Source organism: Tinamus guttatus, unplaced genomic scaffold, assembly GCF_059628265.1.
Source record: "Tinamus guttatus ecotype Peru unplaced genomic scaffold, ASM5962826v1 Tinamus_guttatus_pri_ptg000023l, whole genome shotgun sequence".
Lineage (NCBI taxonomy): Eukaryota > Metazoa > Chordata > Aves > Tinamiformes > Tinamidae > Tinamus > Tinamus guttatus.
Window position 1 is genome coordinate 2,392,851 of NW_028288557.1, and position 22,357 is coordinate 2,415,207.

The 22,357-nt window shown below is 55.2% G+C and overlaps 3 protein-coding genes across 3 annotated transcripts; 2 read left to right on the forward strand and 1 right to left on the reverse strand.

The window, feature by feature from the left end:
- Positions 1 to 1,848: 1,848 nt before the first annotated feature.
- Positions 1,849 to 4,185, reverse strand: ANAPC16 (anaphase promoting complex subunit 16). Its single transcript, XM_088525380.1, has 4 exons — positions 4,130 to 4,185; positions 3,045 to 3,199; positions 2,403 to 2,477; positions 1,849 to 1,980 (listed from the first exon to the last, which is right to left on the reverse strand). Exons 1-4 carry the CDS (start codon positions 4,183 to 4,185, stop codon positions 1,865 to 1,867), a joined length of 402 nt encoding a protein of 133 aa, XP_088381506.1. The 3' UTR covers positions 1,849 to 1,864.
- Positions 4,011 to 18,542, forward strand: ASCC1 (activating signal cointegrator 1 complex subunit 1). Its single transcript, XM_088525338.1, has 10 exons — positions 4,011 to 4,048; positions 5,337 to 5,472; positions 6,302 to 6,401; positions 6,518 to 6,615; positions 7,783 to 7,961; positions 10,769 to 10,905; positions 12,279 to 12,398; positions 14,076 to 14,200; positions 14,522 to 14,601; positions 18,373 to 18,542. Exons 2-10 carry the CDS (start codon positions 5,364 to 5,366, stop codon positions 18,487 to 18,489), a joined length of 1,065 nt encoding a protein of 354 aa, XP_088381464.1. The 5' UTR covers positions 4,011 to 4,048; positions 5,337 to 5,363; the 3' UTR covers positions 18,490 to 18,542.
- Positions 18,543 to 19,556: 1,014 nt separating this feature from the next.
- On the forward strand, positions 19,557 to 22,297 carry SPOCK2 (SPARC (osteonectin), cwcv and kazal like domains proteoglycan 2). The gene is made up of 10 exons (XM_088525452.1): positions 19,557 to 19,772; positions 20,562 to 20,607; positions 20,697 to 20,811; positions 20,900 to 21,017; positions 21,106 to 21,214; positions 21,281 to 21,385; positions 21,476 to 21,694; positions 21,771 to 21,833; positions 21,899 to 22,036; positions 22,113 to 22,297. Exons 1-10 carry the CDS (start codon positions 19,590 to 19,592, stop codon positions 22,250 to 22,252), a joined length of 1,236 nt encoding a protein of 411 aa, XP_088381578.1. The 5' UTR covers positions 19,557 to 19,589; the 3' UTR covers positions 22,253 to 22,297.
- Positions 22,298 to 22,357: the final 60 nt, after the last annotated feature.

The window sequence follows — 22,357 nt, forward strand, 5'->3', positions numbered from 1 at the left end:
GGCCACGCCCCCCGCTCCCCCCCCCCGCTGCGCGCCCCCGCGCCGCCCCCCCCCGCGCGCCAGCGCAAGCGGCGCCCGGGTTTGCATCAGGGCGCGGGGGGGGCATTGGGGCTTTGTTTCCCTCAGTATCTCCGGGTTTTAATTATTTTCATCATTATTTCCTTTATTGTTATTATCGTTTCTTATTGTTTTTGATTATTTCCTTTTGTTTTTCCACTCGTCCCCGTCCCCCCACCAAAAAAAAAAGTTGTTGGTGCGGAGAGGGGGCCCCAGGTGGGAGCAAAGCGGAGCCGGGAGCTTGGGCTCGAAACCTGGGGGGAAAAATGGCAAAAGAGAGTTTTTAAAAGTGTTTTTTTAGGGGGGGGGGGGCTGCTTGTTTGTTTGTTGGATTTTTTTTTTTTTTGAGGGGGGAGGGTGGTTAATGGTTTTAACCCAGGTTAAAGCCGGCCCTGTGGAGCAGGGTGAAAATGTGCTCCCTTTCCCAGGAGCCGGATGCCCAAAACACGGGGAAAAGGGGGGTATTTCCCTCCTCTCCCCTCCCCCTCATGGCGCCGGGGCCAGGGCAGCTGCTTTGGGAACAGAACGTGCAGTTTTGGGTGCTCCGGCGTGCTGAGCTCAGCACTTTCGCAGAGCAGCCGCGAGGAGGAGGAGGAGGAGGAGGAGGAAGGGGCTTGTGCTGGCACCACCGTGAGCCAAATTCCCCCCTCCAAATCCCTCCCCATCCCAGGGCCTTCCCTCCAACGTTGCAAAACCCCCAATTCTGTTTTTTTTTTTTTTTTAATTAAAACCGATCTTTTAATTTTTTTTTATACTCTTATTTTCCCCCATCCCGGGGGCCGGGCTACGGGGAGGAGGAGGAGGAGGGAGCCGGTACATCGCGTCCCGTGGGCGCCCGCAGGAAAAACAGCCCTGAACGAGCCTCTTTGTTCAGGCACTTTATATATTTATTTATTTATTTTTTAGATATATTTTCCCCTCCCCGCCGGCAGCGGCGCAGGCCGACACAACATGTTTTCCTGCGCCCTGAACTTTTCACTTCGCCGGCCTCGCTGCGGAAGGCAGATTTGGGGAATATTCGTGCGGTTTTGGGGCAGGGGGCGCTTGGGGCGCTGCAGGGGTCTATTTTGGGCAGGTTTGGCTTAGGCGGCTGGAGCGAGCGCTGCTTAAAAATAGCCGGTTTGAGACAAACAAGTTGCAGACTGAAACACGCCTTTCTTTCCCAAATAACCCCCTCCCAAAGAGGTTTTAATGTCGGAAGCCGACGCTTCCTGGGTAAATCGGCGATAGCCCGCGACCCGCTTACGGCTAACGCGGTCCATGAGGTTCCAGGCATAAATCCGGTGCAGGGAGGATATTATCCAAGCTGGATTAGGGAGCTGTCGGGAACGATCGCTCCTGCCCCCCTGCACTGAGCTCTGAAAAGATCAAATAACTCTGCTTTTGAAAACGTTTATTATGACAGAACCACCCAGCACTTAATGACGGGGAAAATAGAGTTTTCCTCCTATTTATTCGTCTGCAGAAACAACAGCTAGGACCAAGGGGCACTTTTTTGGTAGCGCTTTGTGCTTGTGCCCCTGACGGGGGCAGCAGAGATGGGCACGTCCCAGCTGAGGGATGGCCCTTCAAGCCTTTCCGAGGTCTGCAAACGCTCGGGGCAAGTCCAAGCTTTAAAATCTTCCACCCCAAACTTGAAGTCTTTGCTTCCCTGCCGGCCACCGGGTTGTTCTCCAGCTTCTTTAGAGCTGCTCCTCTCTGGCCAGTTGCAGGCATGCGAGTCCTGCGAGGATTCCTGGGATTTCAATGTGGCGGCAGCTCCAAAGGGGATCCCGAGGAGGGGCTGGGGCGGGCGACGCAGGCGCGCTCAGCCCGAGGAGGGAGTGAAGCCCAGGAGCTGCTCGATGGGCTTGTACCTCCACTCGTCCGCCTCCAGCTCCTCCACCAGCCCGGCCAGTTTTTCCATGCGCGCCACTTGTTGATCTGTGAGAAGTTCAAAGGTGAGCGGGGCTCGCGGCGGCGCCGCCGATGACGGTGCAAGCGGGGGGACGGCGCGGCGCGACCGCCGGCACGGCGCGCTTCCCGCGCGGCGCCGAGCGCCTCGGGAAGCCTTGCCTGACACTGCCGGCGTCACGAGGGCTCAGCACGGACCCAGGGCAGGACTCGAATGACCTCCCCGAGGCCGTGGCGCTGGGCCTGGAGCACCGAGCCAGCGCAGCGCAGGGCGGAGGGACAAACACGCTCTGAACCCGTGTTCTGCACGGCGCTCGCACACGGACCGCGGCGCCGCAGCCTGGCCTAGCACTAATTCATTGCCCTGAAAGGGCCGCCCCTGCTTCCGCGTGGCCGGGGCGCTGGAACGCGTTGGCCTTCCTTCCCAGCTCCTTCCCCACCCCAGCACCTACCGTGTTTCACTTGCTTTAACGTGGACGCGACCTGGTAGCTGAAGACGGATTCGCAGAGGAATCTCTCTGAGCCATCTGCAAACACAGAGAGGCAGGTTGGATTCATCCGGCCGGGGAGTTTTACGATTCGGCAGCCTCCGAGCGAGCGCTGCAGCCCCCGGCCCACCCGTGCGTCGGGACTTTCTCCGCCGCTGGGAACGTGCCGCTCTCTGCTCTCTAGACCCTGCACGAGAGCCAGGCGGGGACGAGCCGCAGGGGGACGGGGACAGCCGGGCAGGGGAGGTGACACAAGCTGTGGCTCCGTGCCGTGAAGATGAGGAAGAGACAAGGGCCTTTGGCTGGGCCTCAGCGGCTCCCGCGGAGAACAACTGCCCCTTTGACACGGAGCGCTTCGTTATTTTAATTTGTTTCAAGGGCTCATTAGGTGCCACGCGCAAGCCCTGAGTCACCATCGCTCGGCGTTCGGGCTCTGGTGCTGCCCTCGCCGCGGCAAGGCCGCAGCCGTATCTCATCTCTCTGGCCGCACGTTATCGGCCCTAATGGTTACTCCCGAGGAGCACGGCCAACTACGCTGAGTCCGAGCGAGCCCTGGGACTCGGGAGCGTGGGGAGAGCGGGAATAGGGTGGGATCCGAGCGGTCACCTTCCAGCATCTCGCCGGCGCCCTTGGGGTAGGTGAAGAGGGCCTTGCGTGGCGGTGCCAGGTCCGACACGCTGAAGCCCGACCCGGTCACGGAACTGCCGCTCACGCCGCCGGCCGAGGATGACGACGACGCGGCCATCTCGCTGCGCCCGAGCCTGGCGCGAGGGGGGAGGAAGCAGAGACGGAGTCAGGAAGCGCCGGAGACCCTCACGGGGGCCAGGAATTGAGCGGGACGTGAGCGCGGTGCCCAGAAATAACCTGGCGCCTGTCACTGACCCACATTCGGGGGATTTGGCACCCTGCCCGCTCCCTGCGGACGCCTCTCGACTAGGCTGCAGGGGCCTAAGCGCAAGGGGAGGTTAAAAAAGGCAAAAAGCAGCCACTCCGGGTGTCGCCCCTGGGTTTTATGGAGCGTTTGACCAAAGAAACCCACTTTGGATCATCCGCCTTCTAGCACAGTCCCCTCTTGCACAGCATTTTCTCAGCCTCCTTTTAAGAACCGTCATCTGCATCCTTTTGTGATGAGAGAGGACTTAAAACTTGTCAAAAACTACCTCACGTGTATGTACATATATATATATATATATATATATATATATATATATATATATATATCTCATATGACCTGGCATTCAGAAGTGTGCCTGCCATTTGTTACCGGAGGCTCTTTACGTTGCGCAGCCACTGGCTGTGTATAGCACTCGAAGACTTGGTGGAGAAAAAAAGGCGGGGGGAAGGCTCGGATTTTAAGCGCTTTCCGAGGCTCCAGGCGGTTTTGTTCCCCTTCTCTTCCCCAACGGCCATTTTGTGGGGGGGCGCCTCTGCGCATGCACCACGACGCCTCCTGCCCACACTGCCGGTAAGACGGGCAGCGGCTTCACTAGTACCAGTGCGCACGCTCCGCGGCCGCGCATGCGCAGGACCAAGGATGGCGCCCTCCGTGCCCTCCCCCCGCCTCCTGTTGCCATGGCCCCTCCCCGGCGTCCGTAGGGAGCTGCGTCCCGGTGAGTGGCGCTCCTGGCGCCCGCGTGTTCCCGCGGCTCGCGTTCCCGCTCCCGTTCCTGCTCCCGTTCCGCCAGCCTCACCTGGGCGCGCGGACGGCTTGGCGCAGGCGGCGCGCGTGATCGCGCTCGCGGTGCATGCTGGGACGGGCGGGCGGCGCGCGCGGCCCCTCCCCGCCGCTCCCCCGCCGCGCGGGCGCCAACGGCCGTTAACGGCCGTTAACGGCCCGCGCGCGTGCGCAGCGGCGGGGCCGGTGTGCGCCTTCAATGCCGCTGAGGCTCAGCTCGTTTTGAAAGACAGTTCGGTCTGCTGTTTATTTTCCCCCCATGTGAGTAAACTTCCCGACGAAAACACTTTTTGTTTTGTTTTGCTGAAAAATGTGCCTTCTTTAAAAAACTATATATATATAAATAAATAAATATACACGCGTGTCCGTGACGGGCCCAGCTCCTGGAGTTCTCCCCTTGCTGTTACATCAGAACACGTTCTCCCGAGTGGGGCGCCGTGTCCCCTGTTGCAGTGCTTGGCTCGCAGCAGCTGCCAGGAGTACAGGGAGGCTGCGTCTCTGTGTGTTTTTTTTTTTTTTTTTTCCTCACCGTGAACTTTCTGTGTTGTTAAGGGAATAAAAGAGTCCAAGGGCCGCCTGATGCAATGTGTTAAGGTGTTGCAGGACAGCTGCGCTTGGCGTAAATCATTCCTAGTGGCCTCGTGTGTTTAAGGGATGGACTTGTGGCTTTTTTTTGGCAGGTGGGGATGCAACAGTTGAAGGATTAACTGGCCCCAGCTGTCTTCCCTCTCCCGTTTCAAAGTGACCCTTTTCAGCTGTTGAGCTGCAGCTCCCATCAGGGCAGGGGGATGATGGTCTCCTGGGGTGGAAAAGGTGTGGGAGTGCTCAGCATCCCTGGAAAAAGGGAGGAGGCAGTGGTAGGGGGCCTCTCCAAACCTGGACAAGTGGCTGGGCCTGTGTTTTTGGAAAAGCTTGGTGTGAGATGACGGATACTCTGAAAGGGGTTGGTGTTCTGGAGAATTCCTTGTGAGAGGCCATAGTGCCTTCCATCTGCAGCTGAAAATTCCCCCGTGAAAATGAATGATGAGGAGAAACTACCGAGAATCCAGAATTAGACTAAAATGGCACCTCTGGCTGAGGGGGCACTGAGTTTTGCTTATTCTTTGCTTCTCTGATGCCCCTCAGAAACTACCCCTTGGGAAACCTCTGAGTTTCCTGTTTCTTGTCTTAAGCTGGCAGAACTATCTTTTTTTTTTTTTTTTTTTTTTTTTTTTTTTAAATAGAGTGCTGTCACTAGAAAGAGGAGCACCATGGAAGTGCTGCGTCCCACCCTGATAAGGATTGGGGGAAGAATTTACAGGAAAAATCTCATTCAGGAGCAGGCCTACCATGCTGAAGAGGAAGAGGATTTCTATGCAGGTAAAGGAGGATGCAGGGGGCTGGAACAGATGGTCTCCAGGGGCCCTTCCAACCTCAGCTCTTCTGTGATTTGGACAGTGGGCCTGGAGATTTGGTCCTGTCCTGGTAGGAGTAACTTCAGTTTCCTAGCTGTGATTTGTGTTTGTTGTAGCTCTGCAGGAGCTCCTATGGGCATAGTTTAGGTGGGTTTTGGGTTTTTTTTGTTTGTTTGTTTTTCCTTAATAAGAAAGGCCTGCTGTGTCCTGATTCCTTCCACCCTGCTGTTCAGAGGATCGAGCAAAGCTCTGATAAGTTGCTAGCCCCCAAAACCCATCTCTATGCTGTGATGAGAGAGGTAGAAATCTCTTTCTGATGAAATCATGCTCAATCTTAGCAGACATGACTGAGTGCCCTGCAGATGACAGGTTTGCCTGTAACTGGCCCTTGCAGAGGGCGTGAGAATTCCCGTGTTTTCGTGCATGCACGCGAATCCTTGAACCAGGACTTTCCATCTACGCCTTCTATCCGCGTTCCTGTGTGCCAAGGAAGTCCTGCTGCATTCTCCAGGTGGGCTGGAGGTTTCCACCCTGCCAGGAGAGCAAAAACCTGGGCTGTAACTGCTGCTTTCCTCCCAGCCTGGCAGATTTAGAGGCACTCCTTATTTTTCAGCTCTGGTGGTGAGATGAAATCAAAAGCATTAGCTGTCACCGAGGGAAGTCCGCTTGTCCCTTTATTTAACCTTGGGAAAAGATGACTAGGAGGCTTTTGTCCTACATAAAACACTGCCAGACTTTACAAAGGTTGTAAAAGTTCATTTGTTCTGCTTTGTTTTTGTTTTTTCTCCTGGCAGGCCCTGGTGACTGTGCAGACGAACCGTGCGATGCCTTTGAGGTGGAGGAGACTGAGAAAGGCTTTCGGTGCCGGGTGGAGGTTCCCAGCCTGCTTTACAAGTGAGCTGAGTGTGTTGGGAAGCCAGGGGCAATAAGCCCCGTCCCTGAAATGCAGTTCCACTTTTCCTGTGTTTAGGAGGGGAAAAATGACGGGGCCTTTACCTTCGTACCTTTAGGTACATCATTGGGAAGAAGGGGGAGACCAAGAAGCGGCTAGAAACAGAGACTCGGACCTCCATCAGCATTCCCAGGCCTGGAGTGGAGGGAGAAATCGGTGAGCTTTAACGGACACAGAAATTACAGCCCTCTCCTGTAGCCACTGAGGAGGGAACAGGAGATGTTGTTAATTCTTCGTTTAATTTCTGCCCCTGGTGTGTCACTAACTCACTTTATGGCCCTGGGAAAATCACTTCAGTTTTCTCCTCTATTTATTTTCACTGTCTATAGACTCTCATAAAGCAGTGTAAGATTTTTGGAGCAAAAAAATGCTGTTTTAAGCAACGTCTTGCTGAAGTGTCTTCTGTGCCTTAAATGACTATCTTGAGAATTTTAGGCACAAATGTGTTGTTTTTTTCCCTCTTTTTTAAAACCTTTTATTATTTCCATTTGTAATAATGCTATTAACGAGGAGCTGTAATATCCAGAAAGGTTGTGTATTTATACACGAAGCAAATTTCATTTTCTTTAATGCGGGAAGAGTTTTGACACTGCTGCTGCTTTTTCATGGCCAGTGAAACAGAGTGGGTCTTACCTTCTCCCCGAGACCCAGGAAGGTAGAGAGATGCTGAAAACGCAGTGTAATGGGAAGCAAAGACAATATTCTCCTTGCAGTTCTTCCCTTTTTAACTCGAGGGCTCTCTGTCTGGGGCCTTGAAGTGCGAGCACAAACCATCTAGGCCATCTTGAGAGATTTTCTTTTTCACTTTGACTGAAAGTGCCTTTATGAAAACTTAAAATAGTGCTCTCTAAACCCAAAGAGCCACTGAAGTGATAGACTCTTAGCTTTTTTTTTTTTTTTTTTTTTTTTTTTTTTTTTTTTTTTTTTTTTTTTTTACCCATGCTGGGCTGGCTTTCTTGAGAATGCAGGGGTACCTTTTGCTGCCTTTGCACAGGGAAGCACAGCCCTGTCAGGTGTTTTAAGTCGGGCAGGGAGTTAGGCAAGATTTCTCGCTGCACAGCTGGGGGTTTTAGTTCCTCTATCCTCTTTCATGAGCCCTGGGCTGATAGTTGAGAGGTGCTGCTGTGCAGGTTATTATAATTCCCTCCTGGCCTCTCTGTATCTTTCTGTTCTCTAGTCATTTAAAGGAAAACTGTGTTTTGGAACAAGAAAACCCCTAGTCTGCTTAATTACTTTTCATTTTGCCCGCACATGGAGCAAAGTACCACCAGTTACCCCGTAGCCTTGGGAAAGGCACATGGATCCCGCTCTGCTTCCTTGCAGTGATCACGGGCGAGCAGCGCGGCGGGGTCGTCTCGGCCCGCACGCGCATCGACGTCCTCCTCGAGAGCGTGCGGAAGAAGCAGCCCTTCACGCACTTCCTCTCCTTTGCCCTCAACCAGCCCGTCGTGCAGGAGAGGTTCCTGCAGTTCAAGGAGCAGGTGCTGGAGAAATGCTCCAAGGTGAGCGCTTCGGATATCCCAACACGCTTCTAGCCGTGCAGAAGGGCTGACTCTGTGCGCAGGGCCAGACTCTGAGGCAGGAAGGTATGAAACTCCTCTGTCCACTGCGGATGTCGAGGAGATGCCTCTTGGTAAGAGATGAGTCCCCACAGTGGCAGGAGGAGGAAGGGAGCTGCATGGCCAGCTCGGAGGGCTGGGAATTCGGCAGCGGGTGGCGGAGGTGACAGTAGTTGCCTGGCTCCCTCTGTTGGTCGCTATTCCCAGTGCTTGCAGGGGACGGGGACTTGGGTGTCTCGCAAGGGGCTGTTGATGCAGTTACCCCCCTGTCAGATCCTCTTCCTCTCCCTAGCTGTCTGCCAGCATGTCCTGTGGATCCTTTTGGGATTTTTTCTTGCTTCCCTGTGTCTGACCAGGGATATTATATAGACATATAGAAGTTCCAGACCAGCACCCGAGTCTTCCTAATAACAGCACAGCAGTCTCCGTGATAGGGTGCAGATTGCCTTTCACTGCAGCAAGGACTTTTTGGAAATCCTTTATTATATTTGGGCCTATTTCCCATAGCAGGACGTGTCGCCATGGGCAGAGGCAGACAGGCTGGGGCTGCAGTCCCCACGAGCACAAGGAAAACACTTTGTTACAGTGCTTTATTTTTCTACCCTTCCTCCTTCTGGCACTAGCAAAAGGGCTTCCAGATCTGCTGCCTGTTAGCTCAAGGAGTAGCTTGAGCAACGGGATTTCTCAGGGTGCCCAAAGAAATCTGGATGGGCTGCAGTGAGAGAAGTGGCACACTCTGTTTCCCTCTGCAATTAGCTGAGGCAAAATGGTGCAGAATTAGGTAGATTCCAGGCTTCGAACGAGGTTCATCAATAGTGGTAAGGAAGGGAGAAGACCAGGTGTGTGAGTGACGGTTTCTTCTGGCCATTGAACATTTGGGGGGGATTCTAGCTCTCCGGAGCAGTTACCATGCCGACCATTCATCCATATTTAATAACACAGTGTTGTCTTGGTGGGTATATGCTGTCTAACTATTTTTTTTTGTCCTTAAGACCTTTTATAAGGTGAACTTTATGTGGAGATAGGGAGCACTGCCAGTGTTGTTCAAGGTGTTCCACGGTCAGTGCAGCCAGACAGTGACCCAGGATTGAGGAGAGGCTTTTTCAGGGCGGATTTAATACAAATACTGAGATGTGGCTCACCTGAACAAGGTCAGTACTGACACAGTGCAGAGGGAGAGCCGGGTGACTGGATGACCTTGGAAGTCTCCTAGCACAGTCATTTAGTTGTCAGTCTGAGGAAGACTGAAAGATTCATCAGAATATGCAGGTGGAAAAGGAAAGTGGCTCTGGTTGTGCAGCACTTGCAGTCTTAGCAGATGTAGCATGGCAAAGAAATATGATTATCGAGCAGAGGACACATAGTATCCTGCTGTCAAGGGAAAAAATCACAAGGTTGTCTGCAGGCACTGGAAGCTCTCAAGCCAATATGAAGGATGCAACCAAGGGGAAAGCGCAGATGAGTCTGTTTCTTTCTTGAGTTGCGTGCAAGGCCTGAATTATGCTCTGGACTGTGGTTTCCCTGCTCTGGTGTTTTAGCTTTGTGGAGACGATGTGCCCAGGCTTTGAAAAAGAGGGGTTAGGGCTCCAACAAAAACCTTTTCCATGCTCCACCTAGGAGGGGAGCAATGGTAGAAGTCCAAGCAGCGTGAGAGAGGAAAGAGCTACTTTTTAAGGCCACCTGAGTGGGAGTGAGTTGCCCTTTTAATCTGGAATTAGAACATTAAAAATCAGGCCCTTCGCTTCTGCAGTGAGTCCCTTTCCATGTAGGAAATGACTAACTGGCAGTTCCAGGGAAGGGAAACTCGCTGTTGGGCAACCTGCTGAGGGCTTTTGTTTCTGTCTTCCCCACAAGAGATCTGTTCAGGAAGCCTGGGATGGACCGTGCATCGCGCACAGAGGTGATACAGCTTTATCACGAGAAGGGGAGCAGCCTTCTTGTTCCTGTGTCTCCTGGCTTGCTCTAAACCCCTCGGTTTAGATCCTTGCATGCTCTAAGCTTCCTGATGTCTCATGGCAGATCTGAGGGTGTTTTCTGGCCGTGAGAGGGCAGTGTCTGGGAGAGAAGCACAGGCTAAAATGGCCATTGTCACGCATGGATGATGCACACAGGGAATATTCTCCTAAACTCACTCTACCTTTTTGCAGGCGGAGAAACGTTTCTGTGGTGTTGGGAGTTAAAATCAGAGGTTATTTAATGCGCCCATGGGAAGTGGCTGCTAAGTAGAAATGATTGTTTTAATATGGGTGTGATAATCAACCTTGAGGTATTTTTATAAATGTCCCAGAACAAAAAAGCCTGTTTCTTAAAGCTCAATGTAACCACTGCTCCACCTGGGAGCAGTTCTTCCCCAGCAACAACACGTAGCTCTTGCTGTAAAGGGAATTAAATCGCGATTCATCCCAGCGAGCTATGGAGCGCCTGGGAACAGGCGAAATGTAGTTATCAGAGTTGGGATTAGCTTGTGCTGGGAGGTACAACCCGTGTTTGGACAGGATTTAGAGATCATTTGGAGCTTGTCGCTACAGCTGGTTCCGGCTATTGTACAAAAAATGTGACTTTCCTACTGGGCTGGATTCCCCTGCTCACCAACCCCCCCCCCCCCCGAAAAGTTTGTCTCTCGTTTCAGCTTGGCCAATTGAGAGAAATGCGACCGGGTGCCTCTTCTCTGTCATATTTTCCTCTCTGAGGAAGGGGTGTCTGTGCATGAGAGGCCTCAATAAACCTGTGCTTTATGGATCGATTTGTAGGATCCCGGGGTGAGCAGCAGCCTGTTCCAGAACCCTGCGAAGCTGCACCTGACGCTGGGGACCTTGGTGCTCCTGAGCGAGCAGGAGATCCGCAAGGCGTGCGAGCTCCTGCAGCGCTGCAAAGAGGACTTTGTGGAGTGAGTGCCACCAAAGGGGAGCAGATTGCAGCCCTACAGCCTGGGAGCTCAGCAAAACCCAAAGCGTTTTGACTAGAAATATCCTACATCAAGGAGCAGTAGCAGCAACTGTAACTTGTAGTTCTGCGCCAGCCCCCGGCACTGCCCGGAAACCTTCTCTACTTGTTTCCTTTTCTCACAGCAGTCCCAGTTATTTCTTGTGTGAAGAATTTCTGCTGTTAACTGTAAACGTAGTCGAATGGCACCGCAATTAGCTTATCCCTGCACTGCTGAGTGGCCTGAGGGGCTGGTTATTTATTTATTGCTTGCAAAGCTTTAGCATGCAGAATGCCTGCTTCATTTTCACATTGGCCCGCGAGGGTTTAGCCATGCTAGCCTTGTTAATATCTGTGAGAACTGATGCAAGGCCAAAATTTACACCTCTTCCTCCAAAATTAAGGCTTCATTTTGATTTTTTTCCCACCTGTTAAACAAAAACGCAAGCCAGTTTCCATCAGTAGCTGCTGCCTTCCTTATGAGTGGATTGAACCGAGAGGAAATCCTTAGCCACTGTTTCCTTGGGTGGAGGAGGAATCACCTTTGGAACACAGTTATTTTTCTTGGCGTTGCCAAATAAACACACTTTTAAAAATTGGTTTAGGCTCCCCTCATTGCACAGAGACCTTCGTCAGTGTGCGTTTGCTTTTCTGCATGCAGGCAGTGCCTTCTGAAGGAAGATACGTGCCCTTGCTGCCCCTTTTCATAGGATACATGGCATTTTATAGGATACAGGTGTGGGAGTGCCTATTGAATCATGTGTTGTAAGCTCTGCCTTCCTGCAGGAGCAGCTGGAAAAAATTATAAAATGGCTCATTTTGCTTCTGGCGTGTTCAAATGTACTTAAAACTGCACTTGGTGTTGGGTGCTTTTTGCAGAGGAGTGAGGGAACTGGAGACTTCGTGGCACAATCGGTCCCTTTGCAGGAAAATGGGAGCTTCCTTGGAATGAGAAATTATCCTCTATTATTGCTGATGGGCTTTTATATAAACTAGATGGAGATTTCTGCCTTGAGATGGCCTGTGAATGCCATCAGGTTGACTTAATGTATGTCCAAAACAGCAAAAATGTGGAGAATTTAATGATATTTCTGGAGAAAATGAGCAGTTTTCAAGCTTTAGAAACTGGGGAGGCTTTTGTGTTTCAGGGAGTTTTCAGCATTTAGTGTATGGTAAAAAATACTGTATTTACCTATAGCTATATATATATATATATAATTTGCTAGCAAACCCAAACATTTAGTGTGTGCGTGAAGAGCACTCTGGGTCGTATCTCAAAAGCGGGTGGGCTGTTTTGTGCTTTAAGGGTTTTAAATTAAGGGTTTTCTTGCATTGCAGCCAAATTACCGGAGGCAGCCCCTTGACCGTGGAGGTGGCAGGGGTGGAGTACATGAACGATGACCCTGCCATGACAGATGTCCTCTATGCAAAAGTCCACATGAAGGACGGCTCGGACAGGTGAGTTCCTCGTGTTCCCTCCTTGCGACTCCCCTTCACGTGTGGAGAGCACTGAGGAAGCGGGAATTCTTGAAGGAAGCAGATTAGGGCCAGACCTGGATCTTGGCACCTAAAGACCTCCAGAGCTGTGTTTTGCAGCACGTCTTTTGCTTTCGGCGCGGTCAGAGAGCGTTGTGTGGTTGTAACTCTTCATCCAGGCGGGTCCTGCCCTTTCCTGTCAATTAATTCATCTCTCACAGCAGGATGAACCGGCACTTCTGTCCTAATATAGTCCCTGAGCTGGTAGTGAGAGTTCAGCAAACGTTCAGCTTTGCAGAGGGGAAAGGAGACATTTTTATGCTCATTTAGAGCACAATAAGTTTCTTTTGCTTTTGCTGAGGCTCCGGGAGACAATGTATTGACCAAGGAGTGATCACAAAGAAGAGAGGCACGGAGATTCCTCCGTGAAAACCTGCTTTGCTTTCCAGTCTGCTGCACGGATCACTGCTGAGCAACTCCACACGCTTCTTGCCTGCTAAGTAGCACTTTGCTCGGGGAAACGGGCAAAGCGGGTAGAAATCACAGTTTCTTGCTCAGAACTAGAAGCAAGCGGAGGCCACGTGCTTTGCTGTGCTAGGTCAGATGTTTGCTGCTAACGCTGGCGAGTTTTGTGGCTTCCCATCCCATGCGAGATGTATGGCCAGCTATTCCAGGTGGTTCCTGGTGTGGCTGAGGGATGGAGACCCTTCCTGATCTTCCCATGATCTCCCTCAGCTTAAGCTATAAAGCAGGCGGTTTGATTTACCCTGACTTAGCTTGCCTAACCACAGACAGCACTGAGGCTTGGAAGCCCTTCCGCACATAGAATGGCTCAGACCCAGAGAGTGATCATGCTCTTGTGCCTCCCACATGGCAAATAATTTCCGTTATAATTCATTCTAATTTTTTTATTTCCTTGATTAACTTTATAGCACGATAAAGCACCGTTTTCACTCGAGCTATTCTCTGTTAATTTGTTTTAGTGTTGTCTGTAATGATATTCATTCAATATTTGTCACTGCTAATTTTAAAAATCACCCATGTAAAGCCAGAAAGTGGTAGAAATCCATGAGAATTGGTAGTCTGCAAGTCTTGAAATCGTCGCGTGGCTGCTGGAAGCCCACGATGGGCAGCACGAAGCCCAGGGAGCGCCGTGATGCTGGAGCACCGTGTCCTGTTATAGCTGAGAAACCAAAGTGGTGGTTCCTAGGGGAATGAGAGCGCTGTCTGACTGCTGGGAGGTGGGAGAGGAGCCCAAATCCTGCTTTATAGATGGGTAATACTTAAGGTGCGCTCCGTAAATGAGAGTGGATCCCTCTAGAGTCAAGCTCTCTCTGTGGGGCTCTGGTTTTAGCCCTTGTAAGGAGGCTTTTATTACATTGCATGGCAGTAGAAAGATGTGTCCTTCAAGTGCCAAGAGCATCGCGCTCCTTGCCATGAACGAACTCTCTGCCCTTGAACCTCTGCGAAAGCTTCTCGGCCAGAACCTCGTGCTCGAGGACTGCTTTGCCTGGCAGAATTCAGGGGAGGTTGTTGCCTTTCCATTCAGGGCCTGCTCGGCATTCCCGAGCGCACAAGGAGCCTTCACTTCACATGTGCCTCCTGGCGAAACGCTGCCCACGCTGCCGTGCTCCGACCTCTCTCCCTTGGCCTTTGCAGGCTGCAGGTGATCGCGGATAAGCTGGTGGAGCGCTTCGTGGCCTCCGGCCTGATGCTGAAGGAGTGGGATCGGGTGAAACTGCACGCTACTGTCATGAACACTCTCTTCAGGAAAGACCCCAGTGGTGGGTACCCCCGCTCCCTTCCACTAAATGCACTCAAAGCAGCAGACTGGACAGGAGGAGCTTTGCTCAGCAGCTCTTGGTTTTTATGTGTTTTTTCTTTTTTCCTCTCTGTTTAAAAAGGTTAAAAACCCTCTGCCCAAAGGCTGTCTGCTGCAGCAGGCTGCAGCATCGCTGCACTCGTGTTCCCTGCAGAGGCCAAGCGGGAATGTTTCTGCATGAGGAATTGGGCAAAGGTGGCAGCAAGAGCGAGGAGGGATGGAGGATGGTGCATGTAGTTCTCCCGACTGAAGCTCCCTGTGTTGGTGGCTTTTCTCTTTACAGCTGAAGAGCGGAGCAGTTCGGCAGCTGGTAAATCACCTTGCAAGGAACGGGAGTCCTTTAATGGCCGGAACATCCTCAAGGTCAGTATGAAATAATTAGGGTATTGGAGGCAGCTCTGGGTGCAGTGCAGCTTGAAACACCTCTTTAAAACTGCCTTTGTCCTAAGCTTATGGGTGCCACCAGAGGGGATCCCTTTGGAAGGTAGACAATGTGGATCCTTCAAAATTAGGAGCATTCCGATGTGGAACAGGAGCCCTCCTAAAGCTGGCGAGGCTTGGAGCAGGCGGCAGCACCAATGCAGTGGGTACTGGTGTTGTTGGTTGCTTCCCTCCTGGTTTACCCTGGAGACTCAGGTCCTGTTGTTCCTCAGCCCACCCAAAAGGAGAGCTTGGTTCCTCTTGCTCTACTTGCTCCTGTGTGTATTTATGTCACTAAAACCTGCAACTTCACGAGTTTTTTTTTTGTTTGTTTTTGTTTTGTTTTTAAACCTTTGCTGTTGATTTTTGCTTGGTTTTGCTCCAGAGGAGTAGCAGGTAGGCAGGATCTGAGGGCACATGGCAATGTCAGACCGAGGCTCAGAGAGAAAATAAAAACGCAGGAAGCAAACGAAGCTGGAAGAGAACACAGGTTCTGGAAGATGTGTGCGAGAAAGCCAGAGTGTCTGCAGGCACTCAGCTTTCTAGGCATACATCCACATTTCACTTAGCTCTTTGCTCTTTCCATGTTTGTTAAATTTGTCCTCAGACTGGAGAGAGGGAGAAAATCAAACAGCCCTTCATCCTTAATGCTCGTCATCCGCAAGCAGGAGCGCTTCCAACGGCACAAGGATACTCCCTCTGCCGGTCGTGCCAGCGGAGCCGGCGCTTGGAAGCTGTAAAATGCAACTGCTCTGTCTCCACGGGCTCTTTCTTATTCCGCTGCTCCCTGAAACACGAGCCGATGCATTTTGAACACTCCTAATTGATTTCTTTTTTTGCACTGATGGAGCCCAAAGAGCCCAAAGGCTGTTTGGGCTGCTGGTAATAGCTTTGAAGCGCGGCCTGCTGCCAGAAATATCATCCTGCCTCCCCCCCTCCACTACGCTTCCTAACCTGCTCGCTTCATATTTCCCCTTGGTCTCCCACGTGCCTGCAGCAGAGCGCCCGTTGGCATTAATTAATTACATGAGTCATAAATAGCTCCGGGCTCCTGAGCGGAGGAGCCCAACTGGCGCATTCCAGCATGACCTTGCGAGGAGGCGCTGCTTCTCCTTGCCCCCTTTGCTGGATGGTATTGACCTCCCCCTGCTCCAGGAGGTTGCCCTCTCATGAAGCGGTTCTGTTATGTTCCGCAGGAGGAGCCGAGCGGTGCCGGAACGTTAGTGCCTGCATTAGGCAGCTTTGCATTCCCTGCGCACAGCTTCGGCTACTGCTAGGAGCCCCTTGTGTCCCAAAACTGGAGGTTTAGCCACTTTCGTTGCCGTTGTCCGACTAAGACCATGGCAAATTTAAGGCAAAGTGGTCAACCCGCAATTCCAGCGTGTGGCACCGGAGTGCCACGGCTGTGCCACAGATGTGCCGGCAGCTCGTGTTTGCCGATGGCACCCGAGACTCCAGCTGGTATTTTGCTCTCAGCAGAACTCGTCAGGATTTTATTTAATAATCCTTTGTCCTGCCCGTTCCGTGGAGTTAAACACACCCTCCCGTTTCTGCTGCTGGGCGGTTACGCAGGCCGCTCCCCTTCCCACTGCTCAGAAAATAGATCCTGTAGGATGAGTTGTGTTTGGGAGCTGGAATTCCTTCCATGCTGGGGCCCATCCATGAAAAAGGTGCCTCCCATGGAAGTACCAGATACCTTAACTTCATGGTTCCCTTTGGAGAGAAGAGCTGCTGGTGGAAGCTCCTTGTCCTGGTATCTGGATCCATGGAGCCTCCTCTCCCAAATGCCGGAATACGGACTGCCAGGAGCCCCGAGTCTTCTTTTGGGAAAGGCAACGGCTGGGTATTAATTTCCTTAAATGAGCTGTCCTGCGAAGCAGAGCAGGAGGCAGCAGAGCCTGAAAGGCACTGCTTTTTCTTTTTTTTTATTCTCATCAAAAAAGATGTGCAAAACTCCAGTAACCTCCAAATGTCCCACTCGTATTTGTCTCTTAGTTTGCAGAGTGCCTTTCACCATAGCAACCAGGGCTTGATTTCTGCCGGCACACAAATTTCCATGGAGCTGCAGGGGGATCCAAAGCCCCGAGCGTTGACTCGCATGGGCTGCCGCTTGGATCCGCGTCTGGGAAAGATGTGATCCCATCGGGGTCCTTGTGCGGCCCTGGAGCGGAACAGGGAAGCAGGTGGAGCTTCCCAGGCACCTTCCCGTGTAGGCGCAGGGCTGCGGGTTACAAGTTAACGATGCCTTTTCCTTCCTTGAGTCTGATTTACCATGGAGAAGCAGAGGGCACTCCATCAAGTGAGTTTGGTCCCCTGGTGGGAGTTAGGTCCTTGACTTTTGGAATTGCTCCTTGCCTCTAACAGGTTCGTTTTCATTTATAATATCAGAGAAGAAAAAAAAAAGAAAAAACCCAGCCCCCAGCCTCTTACTTATTCTTCAGGCGGCGAGGCCATAAATCCTTCAATGTGTTTGGATTTACGGAATTACTGTGCTTTTGCTGAGCCCTACATCCCGCTCCAATCAAATGACACGGCTTTTAGCAGCCCCGCGGATCCCTGGCTTTCTCCTTCCCCCGCCTTCCTTGCTAAATGCTCCCTCTTGCTGTGCGTTTTCCTGGGAGAGGGGGACCAAGGTGCTTCCACCGGCTGCATTTATAGGCGGTTCTGGAGCCCATCCTCCAGAACCGGAGGATTCTTCGGTGGCTGGGGAGATATAAATATCTTTCTCAGCTCTGCTTGGCTTCTCCCCAAGACAGACAGCGTCGAAGGTCCAAAGCAGGCGCCTGGCTTCCCCAGATCCGTTTCCAAGCCCCAGGGGCTCCAATACCCCTTCTTGGATGGCAGGGGGGACTCCTGATGTTTCAGGGATGCAGCTGACGCCTGCGGCAGCTCTGGGCCTTTACGGCGCCTCGACTGCGATCGCTCCGTGTCACGCCTGCCCTCACTGCAAGCCCCCAGGAGCCAGGAGGCATCTGTGAAAAGTTGTCTGGCAGCGAAAGCAGGAGGAATGGCTGTGCTTGTCCCTTAAATCTCCTGGCATGTTTTCTCGCAGAAAGTACAGCTGCGTTACCAAAAATCAATAGTCCTAGCTGTGTTCTCCCCGGGAACCGTGCGCGCTCGGGCGCGCGGGAGGTGGCAGAGCTTGAAGAAGCCCAGGCAATACAGAGTATGAGGGTTGTGCTTTCCTCGTGGCCGTGATCCGGGCTGTGCCTTCTGGCGGCTTCCTTCCTCATCCTGGGGCAATGCGTTTTGCAGGAAAGCTGGAAAAGCCGGAGATCCAGCCACCTTGGCGACATCTTCCTCCTTTCTCCGATGAGCCCTTCCCATCATTCCTTATTAATGAGGCATTTTAGCCTAAGTCCTCTCACTGCGAACCACGCGGGCTTTGGGAGACGTAATTCGTCTTTGATTGTATCAATCTTTAGTTGCGTAAAATGGAGTTTGTGCGGCTGGAGTCATTCCTCTTCCTCTCTTTTCTCCCTTTCCCTGTCAGAGCATCCTCCGCGCTTTGGAGCAGGGGAATTATCACGATGTAATCTGACAGAGCAGCCTCATGACAAGGACAGGGGCATCTTTTTTTTAGGAATAGCTTCATTAGAGGCACAACAAGTCTTTGAGGCTGCTTACAGGGCTGTTTCGCGGAGGAGGTGTGCGAAGCAGCCGCGAGTTGTGTTTCTCCAGGCGTTCCTGGGACATTTTCTCCCTCTTTTTCAGCTCTTTGAGAACTTCTCCTTCGGCGAGGTGCAGCTGGATTCGGTCCGTCTTTCTCAGCGCTTCTCCTCGGACCCCTCGGGCTACTATGCGACGTCCGGGCAGCTGACGTTTTCCTGAAGCGGGAACGCTCCCATCCGTGCCCGGAGTCACAGGGATCCATCGAGGAAGTACATTTTAACAGGACGGGTGTTTTGGCCAGAAGCCCCAATGAGGGGCTCATTTGAGAGCTCCCCACGAGGATGCCTCATTTCACACGTGTTGCACCCAGGACCAGGCTTTGCCCTTTCTCCATGGTGTTTTTTTCCCCTGGGAAAGCTGGTGCAGGCGGCTTTCGGGGCATCACCACTGCTCCAAAGTGGCTTTATTCCCAAAGGGGATTTCACAGTGTCAGGGCCAGGCGTTGCTTGGATCTCCAGCAGTGTGATGGTGATCTCCAAACAAATTAATTCCCTTCAAAAGCGGCGTGTTTATCTCCTGTTGCGTTGATAGCTGCTGTAATTAAACTTCCAGCGCATAACTGTGTTAATAAGAAAGCGTTTATGGCAAGAGCCGCTTCCAGGGACTGTTTCAGAGCGTGTCAAAAAAAGCAGCCGTGCCTGGTAGGAGGTTTCTGCATTTAGAAGAGCCGAGTTCTTTGATCCAACAAGAGCGGCCCCAGCCTTGGGCGAGTGCTGGGAGAAGCCCGGGATCCTGGGGCTTCGTTCAGCCTCCAACACATGCTCCAGCCTGGAGCAGTGCTTGGAAAATCTCAGCCGCCCAAAGGAGCAGCTTCCCTTGGCCGCAGAATTCAGGGTCCTCACGTGTGCCCCCCTCGCCTGTGTCCTGCTTTAGCCTTTGCTTCAGCAGGCTGCTGTGTGTGTACTTAAACTTGCCCAGCCCTTAATCCCCTTGTATAACGCGCGCCGCAGAGCCTGCGGAGTCCTCCCAGCACCCGAGCGCAGCAGCTGCGGGTGCTGCGTGAAACCCTGGCTCCTGTGTGCAGCGGGGTGAAAAGGCAGCAATTTGGTGCGGTCCTGCCCCCGTGCCCAGAGCTCCCTGTGCCTCGTGTGTCCCCCGTGGGCTGCGGCGGGGGTCCCTCCGCCCCCCTCCCCGCGGCGTGTCGCGACACGGCGGCGACGCGCAGGTGCGGGGGGAGCCGCGGGGACGCGGAGAGCCCCGCCTGCCTCCCGGTGCCGCCCCGCGGCCGCCGCCGCCGCAGCAGCAGCAGCAGCAGCAGGATGGGGGGCTCCGGTGGTCACCGCGCTGCCCTGGCGCTGCTCGCCCTCCTGCTGCCCGTCGCCAGCGGCGCCGGCACGGGCCAGGCGGGCGAGAGCGCCGGCAATTTCATGGAGGACGAACAATGGCTCTCCTCCATCGCCCAGTACAGCGGCAGGATCAAGCACTGGAACCGCTTTCGAGACGTGAGTCCGCGGCGGCCTGGCGGGGAGGCATGGGCAGGGAGGGGGCAGATGCGCCGCTGCGGATGCCGCAGCTGGCGCCGCCGCGGCCCCCCGCGCTGCACCGCAGCGCCCGCATCCCATCCCCCTGCATCCCAGCGCCCGTATCGCACCCCCTACATCCCAGCGCTCGCATCCCATCCCCCTGCATCCCAGCGCCCGCATCCCAGCGCCCGTATCGCATCCCTCTGCTTCCCAGCGCCCGCATCCCATCCCCCTGCATCCCAGCGCCTATATTGCATCCCTCTGCTTCCCAGCACCCGTATTGCATCCCCCTGCATCCCAGTGCCTGCATCCCAGTGCCTGTATTGCATCCCCCTGCATCCCAGCGCCTACGCCACATCACCCTGCACGTGTAGTGCCCCCTGCATGCGGCCTCAATGCCACCCCAATGGCACCGCGACGGGGACGTCCGCAGCGCTCCCCCCCGCCCCGGCTCTGGTGCCGCGGGATGCGGAGCCTCCCTGTCCCCGCGGGGTTGGCGGCTCGCGGCGCCCACGGCTTCATGCACGGGTGTGCCGACGAGGGGGGACGCGATTAGCTGTGTCACCGCGCGGCCGGGGCTGCCTCCCGAAAGCTGCCCCTGTGGAGCCGCTCACGGCGCTGCTCACCACCCTCCTCCTCTCTCCTTCGGGGTCCTGCCCGGCCACCGCGGCACCAGGAGGTGGAGGTGAGTGTCCCCAGTGCCGCGCTCGTCCCCCTCCCCGCTCGGGCCATTGCCGCGTGCTCCCCTCTCCGCTCTGCCTCCCCCAGGACGACTACATCAAGAGCTGGGAGGACACGCAGCCCCTCGATGAAGGTAGGGTCTGCGCACCGGCACCCCCGCAGCCGCCGCCCCCCGGAGGCCGGGGGTCCCCGCGTGCAGCTTGTGTCCCCCCGTCCCCGCAGCGCTGGACACCACCAAGGACCCGTGCCAGAAGGTGAAGTGCAGCCGGCACAAGGTATGCGTGTCGCAGGGCTACCAGCGCGCCATGTGCATCAGCCGCAAGAAGCTGGAGCACAGGTGAGCGCGTGGCGGGCACCGCACGGCCGGGGCCGCGGCGCATGGCGCTGTTGCCGCCGCCACGTCCCCCTTTCCCCATCACGGGCAGGATCAAGCCGCCCACGAGCTGGAAGGTGCGCGATGCCAAGGAGGGCACCTGCAGGGCCTGCCACGCCGCCCCGCTTGCCGCCGTCTGCGGCTCCGACGGCCACACGTACAGCTCGGCGGTAAGGCCGCCCGCCCGCTTGCCTTGCGTGGCGCCCCGCGGCACAGCACCCCGGCCCACGCGCGCTTGTTACTGGCTTTCCCCCACAGTGCAAGCTGGAGCAGCAGGCGTGCCTGGCCAGCAAGCAGCTCACCGTCAAGTGCCAGGGCCCGTGTCCCTGTCCCACCGAGCACGGCCCCACGGCCGCCACCACGCGAGGTGAGCGGGGACCGGGGGGCACCGGGGCGGCCGGCGGGACCCCAACGGACACCGCTGCCTCCGCAGACACCTGCACCGGACAGGACCTGGCCGACCTGGGCGACCGCCTGCACGACTGGTTCCAGCTGCTGCGCGAGAACGCCAAGCTCAACGGCTCCACCGGCAGCCCCGGTAGGACGGCAACAACCGTGGCGCGGGGGGCGCCGGGGTGGGGGGACAGAGCCGCACGCGGCCGTCCCCACGCGCCCCCGGCTCCCCCAGCGCCGGAGCGCAGCGCGGCGGCGGGCTGCAAGGACGCCACAGGCTGGATGTTCGCGCGGCTCGACACGAGCGGCGACGGCTTCCTGGAGGCGCCCGAGCTGGCCGCCATCAACCTGGACAAGTACGAGGCGTGCGTGCGCGCCTTCTTCAACTCCTGCGACACGCACGCCGACGGGCGCGTCTCTGCCGCCGAGTGGTGCCTCTGCTTCTGGAGGGAGAGTGCGTGTGGGGCGGGCGGGCGCGGGCCGGCGCGGGGGGACGTGCGCCCTCACCCGCGCTGTGCTCGCGCGCACAGAGCCGCCCTGTCTGCGGGAGCTGGAGAAGATCCAGGTGCTGGAGGCGGCCAAGAAGAAGCCGGGTGAGTGGCGGGCGGCGCGGGGACATTTCCGGCACCGCGCGGCACGCCGCCAACCCTCCCCGCAGGTGTCTTCATCCCCAGCTGCGACGAGGACGGCTACTACCGGCGGCTGCAGTGTGAGCAGGGCGGCGGCGAGTGCTGGTGCGTGGACCAGTTGGGCCAGGAGCTCACGGGCACGCGGGGACACGGGCGCCCCGACTGCGGTAAGAGCGCTGCGCTCGAGCACGGCGGCGGGCAGGCTGGAGAGCGCCCCTCGCTACCCGCCCTGTCCCCCGGCAGAGGACGTAGCGGGGTTTTCGGGCGACTTCGGCAGCAGTGTGGGCTGGGAGGACGAGGAGGAGAAGGAGCCCGAGGAGGCCACCGAGGAGGCCGAGGAGGAGGAGGAGGCCGAGGCGGACGACGGCGGCTACATCTGGTAGCGGCGGCGGCGGGGCCGGCGGCGGGCGGGCGGGCAGCGCGGCGGGCACCGGCGAGCCTGCAGCGGCGAGGGGACGGCACCCCCCAGCCCGGGGCAGAGCCCCACG